The 19,720-nt window shown below is 37.3% G+C and overlaps 1 protein-coding gene across 1 annotated transcript; it reads right to left on the reverse strand.

The window, feature by feature from the left end:
• Nucleotides 1-11,345: 11,345 nt before the first annotated feature.
• LOC127969124 (poly(A) RNA polymerase, mitochondrial-like) lies at nucleotides 11,346-19,676 on the reverse strand. The gene is made up of 9 exons (XM_052570831.1): nucleotides 18,720-19,676; nucleotides 18,312-18,472; nucleotides 17,947-18,174; nucleotides 17,596-17,820; nucleotides 16,272-16,480; nucleotides 15,214-15,440; nucleotides 14,074-14,166; nucleotides 13,829-13,902; nucleotides 11,346-12,213 (listed from the first exon to the last, which is right to left on the reverse strand). Exons 1-9 carry the CDS (start codon nucleotides 18,865-18,867, stop codon nucleotides 11,860-11,862), a joined length of 1,719 nt encoding a protein of 572 aa, XP_052426791.1. The 5' UTR covers nucleotides 18,868-19,676; the 3' UTR covers nucleotides 11,346-11,859.
• Nucleotides 19,677-19,720: the final 44 nt, after the last annotated feature.

Consider the following 19,720-nt stretch of genomic DNA (forward strand, 5'->3'; position numbering starts at 1 on the left):
TTTATTGTTACTCCCCACTCATTCCTATCTTCAAAACTGTACATCATGTCTCTTTCATCTCTCTCAGACCAGACCTGGGAAAAAACTAAAAAGTCATAGATCAGTGCAAAATGCATGTCATTGCTGAAGCATGCAATAATCAACCAGGTCTATCCACGCAAGCCCTACCAGACAAGAGCACATGACCTGCGATCTCAGCATTAACCTCTGAACCTTCACAACCTTCATATCGAACCTCTCTGGTTGGGTTGGTTTGGGTCAGGCCTGTGTGGTAAGGGCCAGGCATTAGGATTACACATGATAAAAAAGGCTAAAAAGACACAGCATATACAAGCACTGGGTGTGTGCGCTTGTACTAGAGTTAGATTGCTCACAAAGGCTGCATTTATTTGATCAAAAATACAGTTGTGAAATATCATTATCAATATCAATATCATATCACAACTGGAAATATTATTCTATATCATTATCAGTGATGGGCAATGATTAATCACGATTAATCGCACCCAAATTAAAAAAATTTGTTTATATTGTACTTGTGTGTGTTTGTGTGTGTGTGTGTGTGTGTGTGTGTGTGTGTGTGTGTGTGTGTATATATATATATATATTAATCATTGCCCAGCACTAATCATTATATTTTAAAATATAGTTCCTTTGAAGGTTAATGAAAATTCAGCTTTGCCATTAGTGTCACTTGATATTTCTATAATCATTCTGTGATAATGATTCTCTGATGAATAGAAAGATCTCTAGAACAACATTTATTTGAAACAGAAATATTTTGTTTATAAATGTCTTTACTGCCACATTTGAACAATTGAATGAGTCTTTGCTGAATAAAAGTATTAATTTCTTTAAAAAAAAAAAGACATTTCAAATGGATTTCATACATAGACAGCACTGATGCAACTAAAACTGAGAATAACTCCGGAAAAACAATACAATTGACAGTTATATGAACAAATGCTTTCCGTCCCGGACCTGGGGTCATTAAGAGCTCCAGAGAGCTGTTCACTTTACTGGACCTGAGATTAATCAGAGCCATGGGGTTCTGGCTGCTCTGGATATCCTCACCAGCCAAACGAGAGAAAAAAAATCTCTTTTATACTTCCTTATTTCCACAGCACACGCCTATGTTTTGATTCCTTGGCCAATGGTGAGAGTGAGCCGTCTTAAAAACAGACTCCTAATGGAATGATTCCAAGACATTTTTGCGATTCTTGATTTTATGGTTCATGTTTAAATCATGATTCTAGAAGAAGGTGGAATAGTAATCTAATCTATGGCAGCAATATAATGTTAAAATACTCATTCATCTGGAAGTCATAAGATAATATTGATAATTAATTAATTAATGATCTAGTAATTATGCCGCAGAACAAAACATAGCATATGATATTCAGCTGGCCTAAACATCAGTAAAGATGCAGACTGCTTGTCTGCATAATAGCAGGCTGATATTAATTGCTTTCTGTATTAATATACTAATTATTTAGCAAATAATGATTATACAATGAAGAAAGAAAGAAGAAAAAGTCAAATGAAAGCTCGCTCTCAGTCCCTCAGTCTCACATACTGGTTCTTTCAACATAAAAGCCTTTTCCAAAGACTGCAGTAGTCATTACCAGAGAGAAATGTAAATTTTTTTGCTGCATTTCAGTGGGGTTGAGAAAAGAAGGGAGACCCAGTTATGTCTGCAGTATCGTGCAAATCAAAGCCCCCTGTAATTATTATTTTAACTCTCAGGGATTTTCCTCTCCCTCCTCAGTATCTACTGAAACACGACTCTCAAACTCTAAAGTTGACCGAAAACTGCTTTCTTTCATCATATATGCTCATTGCTCAGCTCTGTCTTTCTATTTAAAGGCAGATATTTAGCCTGGAGGAGCCTGAATAAACTAACTCTGGAGAGGACAATGAAAAGTCCCTTGTTTGCAGAGAGACGGACCAAAAATCGCCCCCAAATCCAAATTCTGTCATTGACTCAAACTTATGTCAATCCAAAACCTTCTGATTTACTTTCTTCTCTGCAACAAAATGTTTTTTTGAAGAATAGGAATAAAGCACTTAAACAAAAGTGAACATATTTGCTGAAGCAACCATACCAATTTTTTTATCAAGACATGTTTCATGGGACTCGACAAGTGCAATTCAGTACCAGGTGAGCTAACAAGCAAGTTTACTAGGTCAGAAAAGCCAAAGATATGGAGCAGATTATGTGATGCAAATGTAATAGTTGACAATTCCTGAACTATGGTAAAAGTGTTTTGAGGCCATAATGTAGTATTGTATAAGGAAGCATGCAAAAATATTAGTATTCATTAAAAAAAAAATAATAATAATAATAATAATAATATATATATATATATATATATATAATATAATATAATCTGCCCCTGTAAATTTGAATTTTGTGTGAACAGGTATAGAAGTAGTAGATATTTTTCTTCCACTAGTGGTCATTTCATCTGAAAACTGCAGTGAATTGTATATGTTGGGATGTTTTTGTAATTTTGGAGAAATGTACCACAGACATGTTTTTCCAATAAGCCTAATTTAGGTTTGGAATGACATTTGTAACTGGGAGTGAAGAACTTTTTTTCCGTTAAAACATTGATCTAGAAATAAAATGTTTGACAGCATAATCATGTTAGTTGAGACTACACCAGTCTGTCTGACCTCCACCTCCTATAGGGAATTATAACAGCACTTTGGATGTGATATTATTAGTGCTGTCTGCCACTTCAACTAACTTCCTGTGGACGTCTAGACTTCAATTTCTGCCCTGATTTATTCCACAGAGACTTTTATAAATGGCCTGTAGTCTGCAAACAGCATGTATTGTAACACCCTATGACCTTGCAATTATTAGAAAAGCTAAAGGGTCACTTCAGATTTAGTGCAATGTGCTGTCTGATTGTTCAAGACACAATTTCTAGTATATAGAATTGGGATGAACTCCATCATGAAAACCATCATTCCACCTTTCACCCTCATCACTTCTCCACAAGCTGCCATCTTGTTCCATTTCACCCTCTCCTCCTTTCTAAATCACTCAATAACCTCCCCTTTTTCCAATCATTTCCACATTCATCTCACTTTTCATATCGCTTTGATGACCTTTCAGGTGCTTTCATTTGATGGGCACTCACTAAACATCCCAGCAAAAAGGGGTCAGGCCGGACCACTGGTGGCCCCACACCTCCGTCTCCCTCCCTATGTGCAGATTGGAGGGAGGGAGGAAAATTCCTGAGCTGTAAGCTAGCTGCACTCCTGGGCTCCCTCCCTCCTAAATTAAAGGCATGTGTGGAATCTCGAGCGAAGGCTCTGACAGCAAGGAAAGAGGGGAATGGGGGAAAGGGAATTGGATGATCCTCGAGAGTGTGGATGACCAAAAAAAAAAATGGATACACAAAAATAGGAGTTAAAAGCAGATGAGAGTGAGATTTTCTCCAAGGATATAACGTACAGAGGATGAAAGAGAATAGCAGAGATGGTTTAAAGAATGAGTGAAGGGTGGAGCTGCTCCCAGGGGACGGAGCAGCACATGTGCTTCCTATCCAGTGCTCCATGTGTATCTCTCCTTTGCTCATTTGTACAGCCCCCCTCTCCCGTCTCGAGCTGCTGGAGTGGGAGAAAGAAATGGTGTTCGAAAGTCCTTAGCACAGATACGTATAGCACAAATGCCAATTTAATAAAAAGAAAACAAACTCTCTCCAGCTTAACCTGCCTCACCAGAGGGGGAATTAGAATAGGGGCTCACGCAGGATTGTCCTACCCACACCCACCCTCTTCCTTGTCATTCCCCCTTACATAAATATAGATGAAGAGAGATATACATCTCACTTGGGCTTCTCACTGAATCTAGTTTGGAGACAAATTGCTGTACTAGTGGAAAGGTAGTGACTGACATGTCACAAGGGACTGCGTGCATATACAGTGGGTGGTCCAAAATTTGTGTGAAAAAGTATCTACTCTGCTTTCTTTTCGAATTAAATAAAACATTTTAATAGAGCAGAGTGATTATTCCAAATCATATTAATTTTGGTCAATACTGATATCTAGATTACTTTCATGCAAATGAAAAAAAAAACACTTCATAAAAATGTATATATATATATATATATATATATATATATATATATATATATACATATGTATATATATATATATATACATATGTATATGCATATATATATATACATATGTATATGCATATATATATATATGTATATGCATATATATGTATATGTATATGCATATATATATATATATATATATATATATATATATATATATATATATATATATATATATATATATATATATATATACACAAATAAATAATATAATAATACAACATTTTATTTAAATTTAATTACAAAAAAAAAAAAAAAAATTACACTAGGGAATTTACAAGACATACTGTTATAGTGTTTATACTTGTTGGAAGCCAAAATTGTAACTGAAAATAAAAATTGATCACTCAGCCTTACAATATAGTACAAGTGACGTGCAGTGAAAAATAAAATATTTATATGCTTATTTCTTACTCTTTTAATGACAGCAGTACTCGAGCTTACAAGGACTGATGATCATGTTATCCAGCATGATTTGAGAATGTTCGCATCCTTTGCTCCAATGAAAGTGACAACATCGGACCTTTTGTATATAGGAGTTCGCATGGTTGATGCCACATATTTCCTTAGTGACCTAGAAATAATGTAGAATCCCATTTGTTTTAATTATTAACTATTATGAGGGGACTTTTCATAAGAGCTGCTCTAAAACACTGTGCACATGCACTGTCTCACAGTAATTTTAGCTTGCATGTGAGCTTCTTAATTACTTTTTATATATAAATTTAGTGAATTATCATCAATTTTCTTCACCGAAAACCCTGAGGAACCAGAGCAGAGATGAAATGAGTAACAGTACTGATGCTCTGTATTTGTGGCACCTTATGAATGCAATTTAAGAGTCTTCTAGACAACAAGTGAGCTTTAGTCATCTATAAACGTCACTACCACAAGGCACAGAGGAAGAACACCAGTAATTAACGAGTTTAGCTGCGGGTTTTCAAACAATACAAACATCACAAGGGCCCAGAGAAATCAAAAACCTTTAAATGGCAACATCATGTACACTCAGCGGTTCTGGCCACTGGGCCCATGGCTGCTTATATACGCAATCATTGCAGTTATCTCTTATCTAACAATAAAAATAGCACGCTTGCTTCAGTGGAGTTATTTCTAAGGAACTGTTAATAATTCTGTTATTTTTGCTCCACTGAACGATAGAGGAGGAATTTAGGACACATCACTCCACGAATTTCCCAACCATTTCCTTGGAAAGGTGACCTCTGTTAGAGATGATGAAAACGGCCCGAGGGAAAGGATGCAGAGACCAGCTCATCAACACAAAAAACAACAGCTCAACTAATGCCAGACCTCAGGATGCACGTGTAGAGCATGTGCCGTGTGACCTTGCACAGGTCAGCAGCATAGCCCTAAGGTGGCGCCCTTTAAACTTTGACCTTTTAAAGCCATAAAGATTTGACATTAGAGTGTTTGTTTACCTAATCAGGTCACTGAACATTCTTGTGGTTGTCAAGACCTCTTAATGGACTCACTTGGATCCTGTTTTTTTCCTAAACAAAATTGAGATGAATTCGCTTTCACTTACTGCTCCTTATGTTTGTCTTGCTATTTTAGCTCCATGCTGACAGCATCAAAGATGTTACTGTCCATATGACATCAGCAGATGGGTTTTTCATTGCTACCATGCCAGACATCATTAGCCCTCAACAACCTCTTATTAAAAATGAAATGACCTGTCTACATGTGTGAATTCAGGCTAAATCAGGTTTTAATGTTTAAGTTTCGGCTGAATGCAGCTGACTGGTAATTAAACATACATAGAAAAACATAAAAATGAAAACATAAAAACTTCAAAGCTAGCTTTTAAACCGAGGACAGTGTGAAGTGCACAGAAATGTCAAACAACCACACACACATTTTCTGAGCATAAAGAGAGTGCTGGGTCTTTACATATGGGTGGTGGGATAATAGGGAAGAATCCCTAACAAAGGCCATTTTGACAGAGCACGCTTTGTCTCCGTCAGCCCACAAATTCATCCACTCCAAATGAACTCGGCAAAAATAATGGGACTTTAAATAGTGCCGACCCTTGAAAAACAATGCTGTTCAAGCATATGATGTTGACCCTTTTGTTATTTATCCCAAACCAATTTAATCCCACCGCGTAACAAAAATAAAGTTTGTAATGTGCTGAAAGATATCATTACAAACTCACTTTTAGGTCTTTTATTATATTTTGTCATTGACAATTTATACGGAGTAGTGTTTATTTGTACTATAACTAGAAATACTAGTGTCAACGTGTTGAGTTTCAATTACACTCAAATGGCAAACATAGTCATGCAAATCTAATAAGGGGGAGTTCACACAAAATGCATTTTGCGTTCCATTGCACTGCGTTTAAATTGTTTTTCTATGTAAACATGCAATAGATGGATGTGTTAAATTGTTACACTCACATGTTTTTCAGTCCAATTCAGGGGCTGCATCCTGAAGACGCAGACCTCGAAATCTCCAAAGGCCACATTTCCATCGCGCTACTGATATACATTTCGTTTAGGGATGCAGCAGTGGTTCTGAACATGCAACTTTAGTTAAGCTTTTGTTAAACGTGCCTCGAGTGTGTGTGTGTTTTCATGTAGTTAAATATAGATTTTTTTTTTACTCTTATTTTTTATAAAAATCTGTCTGATTATCTGTATAACGTGGTCACCGTAAATGAAACCTGGTTTCAGTGTTTTGTTCATTATCTGTTTTCAGTAGTCCAGTCATTCTTCTGACCTGAGCTTTCCAGTACAATGAGGTCATCTCATCTCCTTTCCCTCCAATCTATCCAACATTCACCTAAATCACGTTAACAGAGAACCTAGTTACTGCCTTGCCAAATATAGACTAATTCAGAGTCTCTCTTAAGACTGAAATTGAATTTTAAACTGACATCGGTTCATTTACTAGCACACAGTGCCACTCCAGTTCCAGCTGTATGGCAGGATGTGTTTTAACTACAAAAATTGTGCCACTATTGCAGAGAAACGTTCTTGGATTCATAGCAAAAATAATTTAATACATTCATAGCCATATCCTAAATTAAATGATTAATTATAAAGATTACTGTCAGCTCTGCTCCTATTAATGCATTCTAATGATTTTAAGGCAGATTATCTCTAGCTAGACAAAAATGACTACCCACATATTACACACACCTTAAGAGGAATTGTAAAAAAGAGGAGAGTGGGAGGAAAATCTCCCTATAGTTCTCCAAGTGTGCGGTGAAGATGTTTGAAAGATGAAAAGTGGAATAGAACCTACTGTTGCGTTTTTCAGTAATGAAATAGGAGAGCTGCTTCTTCTCTCTAATAGTTTTAGCAGAGACAGATCATAGAGTTGATGGTTCCAGGAATGGATGTCATTACATATGGATTCACCACCACTAATGGAACCCAATATTCATGGAAAGGCTCATGCTGATGCCCCAGAGTGTTTGGGAAAGAGAAGTGAGAGGGAATAAAATTCTAATTTTCACAAACTGATAGCAATCAAGTGCCCATGTAATCAATTTCATGCATGTGGTTCCAGTTTTCATGGTGTAATAAGACACACATACAGCGCGAAAAACCCACAAGTGACTAAAAACAAATGGTCCCAGGGCTGAACGATAAAACAACTTCAATGTCCCCTTTTCTATCACGAAGACACCTCTGCACAAGTGGCTACAGATACAGTCAGTCCAGCACACTGGATCTGGCAAACTCTGAACTCAGCATAATCTATCGTCTATTAATCACCATGCACAGTCATGCTCCTAAACCTCCGAGTTGCAGCTGCGTACAGCCATGGAGAAAAAGGCCAACTGCGGTGGCAGGGGAGAAATCCTGACCTCAATAAATTTAAAGATTAGTTGTATAATTTCAGTGAGCATTAAGTGCATCAAATACAAACAAAAAACAAAAATAATCACAGCACTTGTGAAAAGCATGAGGAAAAAGTGCATATGTTATTCTCAAAGCAAAGTTGTTTTTTTCCCCTTTCGTGCAGGAAGTGCATAAACGGTCACATATGCAAAGTCTCTCAGTGTGAAAGCCAAAAACTTGAGTACATAATAAAATATACTAAAATAGAAAACATTTCACAATATTAAAAATAAATGCAACCTTCTTGAGAATAAGTATGAACAGTGCTAATAAGAAACCCAAACTCTGATCCCTTTTAAAGCTGGCAAGCAAGACTCCAACTGGACGCAAGGTCCAGTAAGCTGTTTTCACCCATCATTAGTAACTGTAAACCGACTGAAGTTTTAAACAGAGACAGATCTATTAAATAGAGGTCTTTCCAGACACTCAGTGTGTTAGTACTCCCTGTTTTGCAGACAGGCCCTCGGCACCAGAACAGCAGACGAGAGAGAAAGAGAGAGAAATGCCATCGACCGGCAAAGCTCTATCATTCCACCGAGGTCAACTTTTGGTGCCAGGCTCAATTAAGCCTTGCTGAGGTAGAGAACTAAAACAATGGGAATTGTGGGTGCAAACAGAGGCCCATTCTGATAACTGAAATTCAGTGTGTGTGTGTGTGTGTGAGTGCTTGAGCTTGCTGAAACAACAACAACAACAGGGCAGTACTTTCCACCAGTTTACTGAGCTAATGCTACTGGCTGGCGCAGTGCTTCCGATAGGGAAAAGAACTGTGTCAGAAGCTTTCTCAGATTCTCTTGATCCACAAGGTGCTTTGGGAAAAATATACAGGAGGAGGAGGAAAGTCAAAGAACAGATTTAGAGACCGTGACCCTTCTCTGACAGGAAACACTGAGAGAGGACAGAGGGAAGGATGCTCAGTGTGTTTTGGTGCTACATGGCACAAGCTGAGTTTTTGGAAAAGGACTATTGCACACTTTGGACAATGCACTTGAAAAGGAAAAGGAAATTAGATTACGCCTGGGTGTGAATGATATCACATGAGAAATTGATGCATATCAGCTGCGGACATATTTAAGTACCATTCAAGTGTCAAATATTTAAACGCCACACTAATCACTGCCTGCAAAGGTCTACAATAACACCTTGAGCATTTTATAAATACCCAAGGCTTTGAAATGGTAAATTCCACCGAACCAGCAAAATCCTCTGAAGAGGTTGTAAATAGCACAGGTTTTGACTGAAAGTCCGCTAAGACGGCAAAGCCAAGACCATTTTCATTTCATGTTGTTCTTCCTGCAAATCCCCCCTGTGTTTTTCAAACCCTCAAGCCACCTTTCCGAAATTCTTTCAGGCTCCGGAGAAAAACCTACAGCCAAGAATAAGCAGAGGGAGCGAAGGAAAGAATGAATGAAAGTATATATTTTGTACATACTCAAAAGCAAACATATTCTATGGATAGTTGAAAGAACAGTTGGAGAATATGACTAAAACACATCTCAATTGGAGTGCGGGTCATAATCATCTTTTCAAGGGGTTTGTTTAGTTTGGCAGCAGGGTGAAGAACAAAAGTGAAGCGTAACCTGACGAGTATTACACCCAGCGTCTGCTGCCTCAGAGGCCGGACAAACACACGGGAGGTCGAGCTCCTGCCTGGTCGAATCAAAACAATGGTTTATATGGGGTTATATTTCAAATGGATAGACCTGGCTCTAAACACACACTACCGCTCAAAAGTTTGGTGCCAGTTTCATTTTTATGCTTTGTTGTGAAAGAAATGAATATTTTTATTCAGCAAGGATGCATTCAATTCATCACAAGTGTCAGTAAAGGCCTTGACATTGCAACATCAAAACTTGAGAACATTAATATTACAATTTATAATAAAAACCTCTTTTCAACATTGATAAGATATTTTTCTTGGACACCAAATCAGCCTATTAGACTGATTTCTGAGGGATCATGTGACATTGCATATTGGAGTAATGGTTGCTGAAAATTCAGCTTTGGCATTAAATGAATTAATTCAATTTACCAATCCAAAATGACTTACAAATGAGGACAATGGAAGCAATCAAAATCAACAAAAGAGCACCTCCACAAACTATGTTATATTAACAGATACAAACAAAATCATATCTTTTAAGGGACACCGAGACTGTATCAGCAGCTCTGCATGTCCTAAGCTGTATACTGTGACTCTAAGAACCCTTGTGAGGTATAAAGATTGAGATGAGTGAGCAGATAAACAACTGTAAGCAGTCTAATGCCACACAGATATAAGCTCATAAAGCCCAAATGTCTTTCAGCTGTTCGGATAAATCCAGCACTAAGCAGCTCTGGGTGGGATTTCACCTGTGAAATTGCATAAGGATATTGAGTATTATCACTCTATCACTCAATCCTTTGCTTGTCTTAAGGAGCTCATGACCTTCCTCACCTTCTCAAACAGCCACTGAAGTTCAAATTCAGTTCAGATGGTTTAAAGGTGACAGAGATGTTATTCTGAGACTCAGTAAAAAGGGATAAGGTGAAGAGAAATGGTTTCCACTATACTATTTGACCTCTTTAAGAGGAGTGGTAAAACCATCAAGAACCTTAAAACAACTAACTAGCACTCCCAGGAGACTTTACACTCTTTCATCTTCTCCCATTAGAATTTTTCTTCTCTTTCTGCTAATCGTCCCGTCTCAAAACACTTATATCCCCCATCTATTTGCCAATGCTCTACAACTTTTTTTTCCATCGACTCACTATCTGTCTCCTGCTCTCCCCACCAAAGTGCTGTAGTTCTTCACCTTTTCCATATCTTGTTCTAATCATCTTCTCACACTACCCTCCAGTTTATAAAGATGAAATGAAAGCTATCCTTATATTGACATAGTCCCGATGAGAAATTGCGACATTCGCAAAAGGCAACGTTGCAAGATCTCAAGCTTCTTTGTGATAAGCACAAATGAAAAGAAGTCACAGTTATGTCACAAAGGTCACAAAGTTTCATTGTGAGAAATCAAATGACAATTATGAGAAATAAAGTGAAACAAGACAGATTTTAGTTCATGTTCGGTTTAAGTCTCATTGTGAGATTTAGTCACAATAACCAGGAAATGATGGCTCAATCAGGAGAAATAAAGTAGTTTTCGTGAAATAGTCACATTGTGGATATTTTTATGAAGAGATTAAGACCCAATTAAGAAATTAAGTGACAATTCTGATATATACATTTTAATTTGTTTACTCTGTGGCAGAAACCGGCTACCATAGTTAATGAAACATTCAGACACTTAAGGAGCAATTGAAAAATTTGAAATAAAGAAGCCCAAGGAGAAACAACCAGTAATTGTCTGAATATTACTTTGTTTTAATATCTTATAAAACATTATTTAGCTGACAGTGACTGTTTACGCAGTCATTAGGCTTTTGTAATTCTACTGCAACTCAGAGAAGATGGTGTTTGTGTGTGATCTAACAATCACAGCTGTTCCATGCAAGCGGTTTAGTGTTCAGAGGTTCTGCTTCACTTCTCTGGAAACTGTAATGATTGTTGTTATCAGATCAACACAACCATTGAACTCTGTTTTTTTAGGAGTCAAGATTGCAGTGGACCTCTTCTTCCATTGTTATATCAAACTGGAATCTACAAAGTTACTTTCATGTGAAATACTCGAGTAGAGAACAGAAACAGAGCTTACTTTTTTTTTTTTAAATACTTCTTAAAAGACTTACAGATTTTGACTGTAGAAACATAAACTTGACGTTTGTTCCACTCTTTTGGCATGTTAGTCTTTTAAATTCATTCTTCAGAAGACGCTTCCCATGTTCTTCAGGGTAAGTGGAGTTTATTGACCAGATCACCTTCTAGCATTTGTACTTCCCTTCTTTGCAACGGTTTCACCACCTTTAATCTTCAGAGAGTCTAAGAGGTTCTTGATTCTTGAACTAGCTGGTTCCAGTTTTCTCTTACTGCGACTTTTCACCCCTGCTCCTGAGGTGACTGAAGGAAGGAGAAGTGCAGCGAACCCCCATGGTGAGTCCGAACTTTGCTTAAGAATTTCCTTCTGCTGGAGAAGCCAAGCACTTTCTCGAGAAAGTGCCACGAAACGTTCTAGCTGTGTCGCATTAACATTCTTGCTAATGTTCAGAGTGGTTTCAAATGGATTCTGGATATACAAAGCTGTCGTTTCTGGTTTGGTCTGCTCCTTGCCCTGGTGAAAGAGATTAAAGCAGGATATTTATGCCCTCAGACACTTAAGCACACAGTATTAACACATCAGTTGCATCAGTATTTCCACTCATTTTGGTTTATTGCTAATTCAACATACAACAACATAAAAATAATTAAAGGGATGCGTCACCCAAAAATGAAAATTCTGCCATTAAATTCTCACCCTCATGCCGTTCCAAACCTGTAAGACCTTGAATGCAACTACCACGTTCAAGGCTCATAAAGGTATTAAGGACATCGTTAAAATAGTATCAGTGGTTCAACCATGTTTTTATTAAGCTACGAGAATACTTTGTGCACAAAGAAAACAAAATTAACTATTTTATTTAACAATTTCTTCTCTTCTGTGTCGGTCTTAGACACACGTTCAAGAGAGTGAACCACTGATGTAATATGGACTTTTTTTTATCATGTCCTAACAACCTTTCTGGGTCTTGAACATGTCAGTTGTGTTGCTTTCTATGGAGAGTCAGAAAGCTCCGAAGATGAGTGAAGGTCTTACAGATTTGGAACGACATGAGGATGAGTGATTAATGACAGATTTGTATTTTTTTGGGTGAACTATCCCTTTAAATTAGAAACAAAATAATAGCATTTTCTCTATTGATCTCATCCGCAATCAAAATGTATTAAGCTCCAGAGACTTTAGTAATATATCATAAAAGGCTGACTTGAAGATGATCAAATTAATTTAGATGGACTTATGAGGTTCTGGAAGAATGGATGAAACCAAATTTGATCTATTTTGACCCATGTTTCCTTATGTAGGAAATCAGGTAAGGCTTATGAGCAGAAGAACATCATCCACATGGTCAAACATAGAGCTGGGCCAGTCTTGTTATAGGGGAGCTTTGCTGCTACAAGAAGTGGAACAAAAATATCCTGGATTCTTTGAAGTATCAGGTAATTTTGGCAAAGACTGTGATGCCTTTGATGCATAAACTGAACCTGATGATGACTGGACTTTCAAGCAGGGCAACTATTGCAAAGCATACATCCAAATCTACCGAAGCTAGGTTTAGGGATCGGTTATGTAATGTTTTTGAGCGACCTGTTCAGTCTTCAGATTTAAATCTCATTAAAATATTTGGTGGAATTTGAAGAAAGCAGTGGCAACATGAAAACTAACGATTATCAGTGATATGGAACTGTTTTCACACGAGATATGGGCTATGATTCCAGCAGAGAGCTGATGTAAGCTCTTACAAGCAACGTTTAAGATTATAAAGAATAAAAGATTCTCAACTAAATTTGGGGGCTAATTAATATTGTAATTCAATATGTTGAGCCAATTTATTTATTTTGTATAAACTTTATAAATCTCAGAATCACTCAGATGTGTATTAATAAACTTTCAATAATAGTTTACTTATGCTTTGCTTGAATTGTGGCAGCAGAACGTCAAGGGGGTTGAATAAGTTTGATTGCCACTGTATATCTGTGTCCACTGCAGGCCCAGACACTTTCTTTGAATCGACTAACGGTATATACACACACTGCCCTCTGGTGGGCGTTTGTGGAGGGTCCGCTAAGACGTCAGCAGTGTCCTCTGGGAGTTTGCGCATGGATGCACGTGTCCTTGGTGGATGACTCACCTTCCTGATATTGATCGATGCCTTGTTAAAGGGAAAATTGCCATAAAACTCGAAGAATTCCTGCAACAGTTTCTCTGTGGATGAAAAAAATGTAAACAACTGAAAATAAACAGCAGTGTCATTAACACTCAGTGAAACTGAAACGCATAACATTACGGAAACGAGCCATCTGCCCAAAGGTGAAAAGGTAGAACCTTTCATTAAGTTTGTGTAAATTATGAAAACAATCCATGAGCTCCACTCACCTAATGTGTCTGTGTTCTGCTGCAGTGTAATCTTGCTAAGGTCACTGACAATAGTGCAGTCATTACCCTCAATGACACACTTATCTGATGGTCCTTGAAAGTGCACACACAAAACACGAATAGGATTTTAGTGACCTTCCATATAGAAATGGTTTCTGTATCACTATTGTGGCATCACTGTCCTTGACCCTGGCAGACAAGAAAACGTGTGTGTGTGTGTGTGTGTGTGTGTGTGGAATATCAGCTCAGAGAGAAATACAGTGACGTATCCTGAGCCACTATAGTTTACTGGAGTTACAGATGATTATACGGCAGTGTCTCATGTATTGACTGTAGTGTAAAAAATGGAAATGGGAATGTGATAGCATTTGTAATAATTGTATTATTATTTATTAAATTTGGAGATCACTATCACTAGTAGCTGAGCCAATCATGAAATTCACTCCCAAACATCTGACCCGCTTTACCTCACAGTTGCCATTTTGAGAAAATACTTAAATTAATGATTCACGGCTACGAGTTATGAAGCTACAGTGTATGGAAAATAATTTCGTGTTTTGTGACTTATTTATATGATGGGCTCTTTCTACGTTGTCGTTCTAAAGTTTGGGGTCTGTAAGTTGTTTTAATGTGTTTGAAAGTAGACTCTTATGCTTACCAAGGTTGCATTTATTTCTAGCAAAAACAGTACAAATAAAAACAGTACTATTTTGAAATATTATTTAAAATCAATGGTTTCTATTTTAATATATTTTAGAATGTAATTTACTTACATGAAGGAAAAGCTGAATTTTTGGCAGCCATTACTCTAGTTTTTAGTGTCACGTGACTGTTCAGAAACCATTCTAATATGTTCATTTGATACTCAAAAACATTTATTATTAGCACTCTTGAAAATGGTTGTTCTATTTATTTTTAAAAGCAACACTGGAGCCGAGAAAAAAAATTTGCTTTTTGATTTTTTAATTGAGTTCGGTGAGATTTCTCTGTAACAGGAGAGAACATAATTTAAGAGATCCAGTTTGTCATAACTCAGTTTTGACCAAATGTGTAGTTACTGTGTATGCCTTTGTATGGCAGTATAGGACAATAGACAAGAAACTGTAGAAAAGCATGGCTGTAAAGGACAATTGTGTATACCTGCCAGCTCCTTCAGTTGGTCCAGTGTGGGCAGTATGGGAGGATTCCTCTGTTGAAGAAAGAACACTACCATGAGTGTTAAAGAGAAGTTGGTGATCCATGCTCCTGGAATACTGCTTGTGATACTATGAGCCCGAGCCCAGCACCGCACACCGAACACCAGATGCCGAACACGAGGGTCCAGCTGGCCGTAGAGAAACAGCAGTTCTGAACTCTTCATTGCCACCCTGCATACATAACATAAAATAAAAAAAAAACCATGTACCTAGGATTAGGACGGGACTACCAATTTGATCCAAAAAATGAATGAAGAAAATTTGGAAAACCAGGAAATAACTTTTTTGGGATTCAATCTGGTGCCACTAGGGCATACTTTTAAATGATTGCCATTTCATATTTCAACAACCGAGTCATATCAAAATAAGCAACTCAAATATATAACTCAATATAATTACATAAATATCTAAATAAGTAAATAAGAAACAATCACTTATCAGGAAACAAAAAAGCTGATGAAATCCGTTTTGCTGTTGTTACCGTATGTTATTAGTAAATGTAAAAATAATCCTTGACCTGTGCATCAGAAAAAAAAAAAAACAAAAGAAAAAATGGAACAAACCCTGCATTTCATGTCTTTTTACTCCTGTGTTCATACATACTCCACCAGAAATCCACCAAGGGAAAATAAAGGTCTGTTTCTCTCATTATGCACATACAGTGTACAACGTACTCATCTGGGAATACCCCTCTCTAACCAACAGCTTGCCCCATGAAGGGTGCCAGTGCAACAAAAACTGCTGTGCAGGTTTCTGTGCATTATTAATTTGTCACGTTCTAAAAGGAAGCATAAGAGTGACCTTTATTTTGAGGAAGTGTAAATGAGAGTGAGAAAATAAACTGGCAGACCTTAAAGCCCACATAACAATAAAAACACTTTTAAAGCCCTTCTATGGGACTTACAGAGATCAACTACTGCTTATGTTCTCAGCTTCCAAAGTCTTATTTTAAGATGCAGTTTTAAAATGACTAATTGAGTGATGTCATTCAGCTGACGTTACCTGTTATTGGCAGTGAGATCACACTGAAAGCCAGTGGGTTGGTGAGCAAAGCGGACTAGAGGACATCGGGCTTGAAGAATGTTCTGGACTCCCACACATCCAGGGCCGAACTGGTCTACACATTTCCCAATGACTGAGAGGATACTCTGGGTCACAGCCCACTCTGATGCTCCTCTCTTCACCTGGTACTCCAGAGACAGTGCAGAGCCCTGTTTAAAACATTACCATATAATCAGTAAACTTGAAAAATACAACTGCGATTGATCTAACCTTAATTGTAGAAATGTGGACATAATCCTAAAGAACTGACCAGAGCACTAAAGTTGTATTATTTAGTCATTTAATTATGATATATTTGTTATTTGTTACCAGGAAAAAAAACAACAAAATTAGATTTTCACCCTTCATACTAATAGTGTTCTCAAATGGGCAGTTCACCCAGCAATGAATATTCTGTGATACCAAAACTAAAACTACAATAATTTTTACAAATATACAACTTTCTTCTGCAGAACATAACAGAAGGCATTTTGATAAACGTCTCACTGGTTTTTGTCCAGACGCTGTTTATTTGCAAAAAACAGATAACAGCCAGCCAGCTCTACTGCCTTTTCTTCTGCATTTAAATCTTTATAACAAGCAATCCTGCGTTCATAAAGAACTTTAGTTAAAAACTTTAGAATTATTGCCTTGTTTATCTAAAAGTACTCTTTTCCTTTAAACCTAGCCAAAAAACATAGCGTACGTGTTGGCTGTGAAACACAGTAGACTTTAATCATATACATTTATGGTGTATTTACTACATTTGTGTGTCAATGTATGATCCTATTTAGCACCAACAATGCACTGTTACTGTAATCCAGCATGTGCAGTGTGAAAGCTTTACTCCATTAACATGAGCACAAAAAAATACACACCACATACACACAGCAAATGGAGTAATATGAACCTAGTATTATTATGTGCATTATAATTATGTCACCCGCACCGGACAGAGACTGAGACGATGCCGCTGCATGTGATAAAATGCACTGCACACATCTGAATATTTGGGTTGAACTGTTCTGGAACAGTGTTGTAAATAGATTACCCCAACTGCAGTTTGATTGAGATTAATTGGAATGCATAATGAAAAAACTAGTTTTTTTTATATTTAAAAACTGAGTTCTCTCTTTTTGCAAATGAACTATTCACATACTGTTCAAAATATCTTCATGTTCCAAGTCATTCAGTATTGCAATGACACAAGGATGAATAAAAGATAGAATTTGGTAGAAACTATCCTATTTAGATTCAATCTACTCAAGCAGTCCACAGCACTGACCTTTTTCTGGCTTGTTGCATAGATTCCATTAAGGTCCAGAATCATGTCAACATCACAGCCCAGTTTGCCAAAGCTGTTGACCGAGGAGCCAAAAGGCCTGATAATGCATTCTGGGAAATATGCTCCAGCTATGTCTCGAAGCAGAGAACAAACAAGGAAGCGCAGACTGATGTTCTCTTCTGTGAGCTGCAAGGTCTCTGTCAGACATTGCAGTTGTTCATCTATCTGTAGAAGAAAGTGAAGAGAAGATACATATTTGAAGCTCCAAATAAAAAAAAATTATCCTTTTCCATTAGCCACATCATATGTCTTTGTTTAAAAAAATGAACATATCACCCAGAGTGGACTTACACTGTCCTGTTCTGAAAGCAGCTGGGTGATTTCACTGATGGATGCAGGGGACTGCTCTTTGAACTTAGGCATGGGATGATTACTCGACTGACTGCCTGGCCATTTTAATGACAGCAGGCGAGATTTGAAAGGCACTGCAGCTTCATGTTCAACAGCTGGTATATTAATGCTGTCCTTCAATGAGGCAATGCTCTCTCTGCTGGAGAATTCAACCACTGCATTTGCTCCCTAAAGAAAGAGAAACACATTATATTAAGCAAAACAATTCTGTCCATTTTAGATCATTCTAATAAACCATCACAAGATTTCATGATATTATATTCATCACTATTCAAATTTGTAACTTATAGTTCTGCAACACTTACATAGCTATTGTAGAAGAAATGTGTGTTGATTGTCCCATGTTTGGACAGGTAATCTAAAAACTTCTTTTCGTTGATCTTAGGCGGACAGTTGATCAAAACAGATCTTTCAGCTGCTTCTCTTCTCTCCTCTTGGATGGCTTGAAATGTTTTACTCTCCTTGGCTTTCGTGAATAAAACGAAAGTGGAGCAAGAGGAGAGAGGGTTAAGATATTGCTGTATGTAATCCACTTGTTATTTACATTTTTCGATTCCAATCGATTTTCACCATGAGACGACAATTTAGTATTTATTTTTAACATAAAATGGCAGATTTAAACAAGAACACGTTTTACAGCAGCCAATAATATTACTTAACTGAAATCACTTGGTAAATGTCACGACTACAGTTCTACAAAAATACAATGTTACCGGCTTTCGCTGTCTTGTTCTCTGTCTGGGCTTTGATTGCTGATGTAGTCGACGTGAATCTTACTTGCGCTTGGGTTTCCAATCCAAATTTTTCAAGCCCCCCTAAAACCCTGAAATGTAACCTACACACGCCAAAGGGGGCCGCCATTGTTGATTTGAGACGGACGCGTGCTTACACTTTGGCTCTACGGTGGCTGTGTACGGACCGGCAGTGCTGCGTTTCGTATTTGGAAAACCCTGAAAATGCCAGGCTGGAGATCACCAAATTTTAAAATACTTACTTGAAAATAGCGTTGGAGATTTTGACCCATTTCTGAATAGTTTATATTTTTTACTGATTCGTTTAGTGACTTCTTCTGCAGGTTTAAACGCCGGTTCGTTCATGAACATAAGCCAACTCTTACTTTTCAAAAACCTTAGTAATGACCAGTCTTTGGTAATAGCTCACGTAAGTCTGCAATATGTCTGTTCTGTTCTGTTCTGTAAAAACATATAACAGATAAATGTAAGATATCAGTTCATAAACATCAAAAACATACACGTCTTATGATGAGCAAACATTATAAAAATAGGTCTTACAGATGTCAAATATACGATCCCGTGATGTGCTATCAGGGAAATTCATACCCGTGACTCGTTCACCAAAATATTCGTTCACTGACTGGTTTAGAGATATTTTCTGCAAGTGTTAGTTATTTGCCTATCATTAGTATTAGTAATAACATGTCACAGGAATTAACGATTTAATTTAAAGACTCGTTCAAAAACAAAACGGCATTTGTCCTAGCTCAGTGGACTTCACTAATTTATAACCAATACAGTTTTCACCTCACACTGTATATAAAAGAGGACAAACGTGTGTGTATTCTTTATACCAGTTCATACTAGTTAAAGCTTTTCTTTGCCGGTGCAACAACGTATAACTTTTCCTCTTGCGTAGCCTATCATGAAGATGAAAGCGAATGACATCTTTTTATTCCACGGAACATTCTGATAGGGGA

Source organism: Carassius gibelio, chromosome B12 (genome assembly GCF_023724105.1).
Source record: "Carassius gibelio isolate Cgi1373 ecotype wild population from Czech Republic chromosome B12, carGib1.2-hapl.c, whole genome shotgun sequence".
In the NCBI taxonomy this organism is placed as follows: Eukaryota; Metazoa; Chordata; class Actinopteri; order Cypriniformes; family Cyprinidae; genus Carassius; species Carassius gibelio.

What these genes read in the sequence shown, in the direction of transcription:
- LOC127969124 (XM_052570831.1), bottom strand. Translation starts at nt 18,867, where the DNA reads ATGGCGGCCCCCTTTGGCGTGTGTAGGTTACATTTCAGGGTTTTAGGG. An exon ending in GAACAAGACAGCGAAAGCCG is followed by an intron (nt 18,473 to 18,719) that starts GTAACATTGTAT and finishes TATTCACGAAAG; the next exon opens with CCAAGGAGAGTAAAACATTT. An exon ending in GATCTCACTGCCAATAACAG is followed by an intron (nt 15,441 to 16,271) that starts GTAACGTCAGCT and finishes TTATGTATGCAG; the next exon opens with GGTGGCAATGAAGAGTTCAG.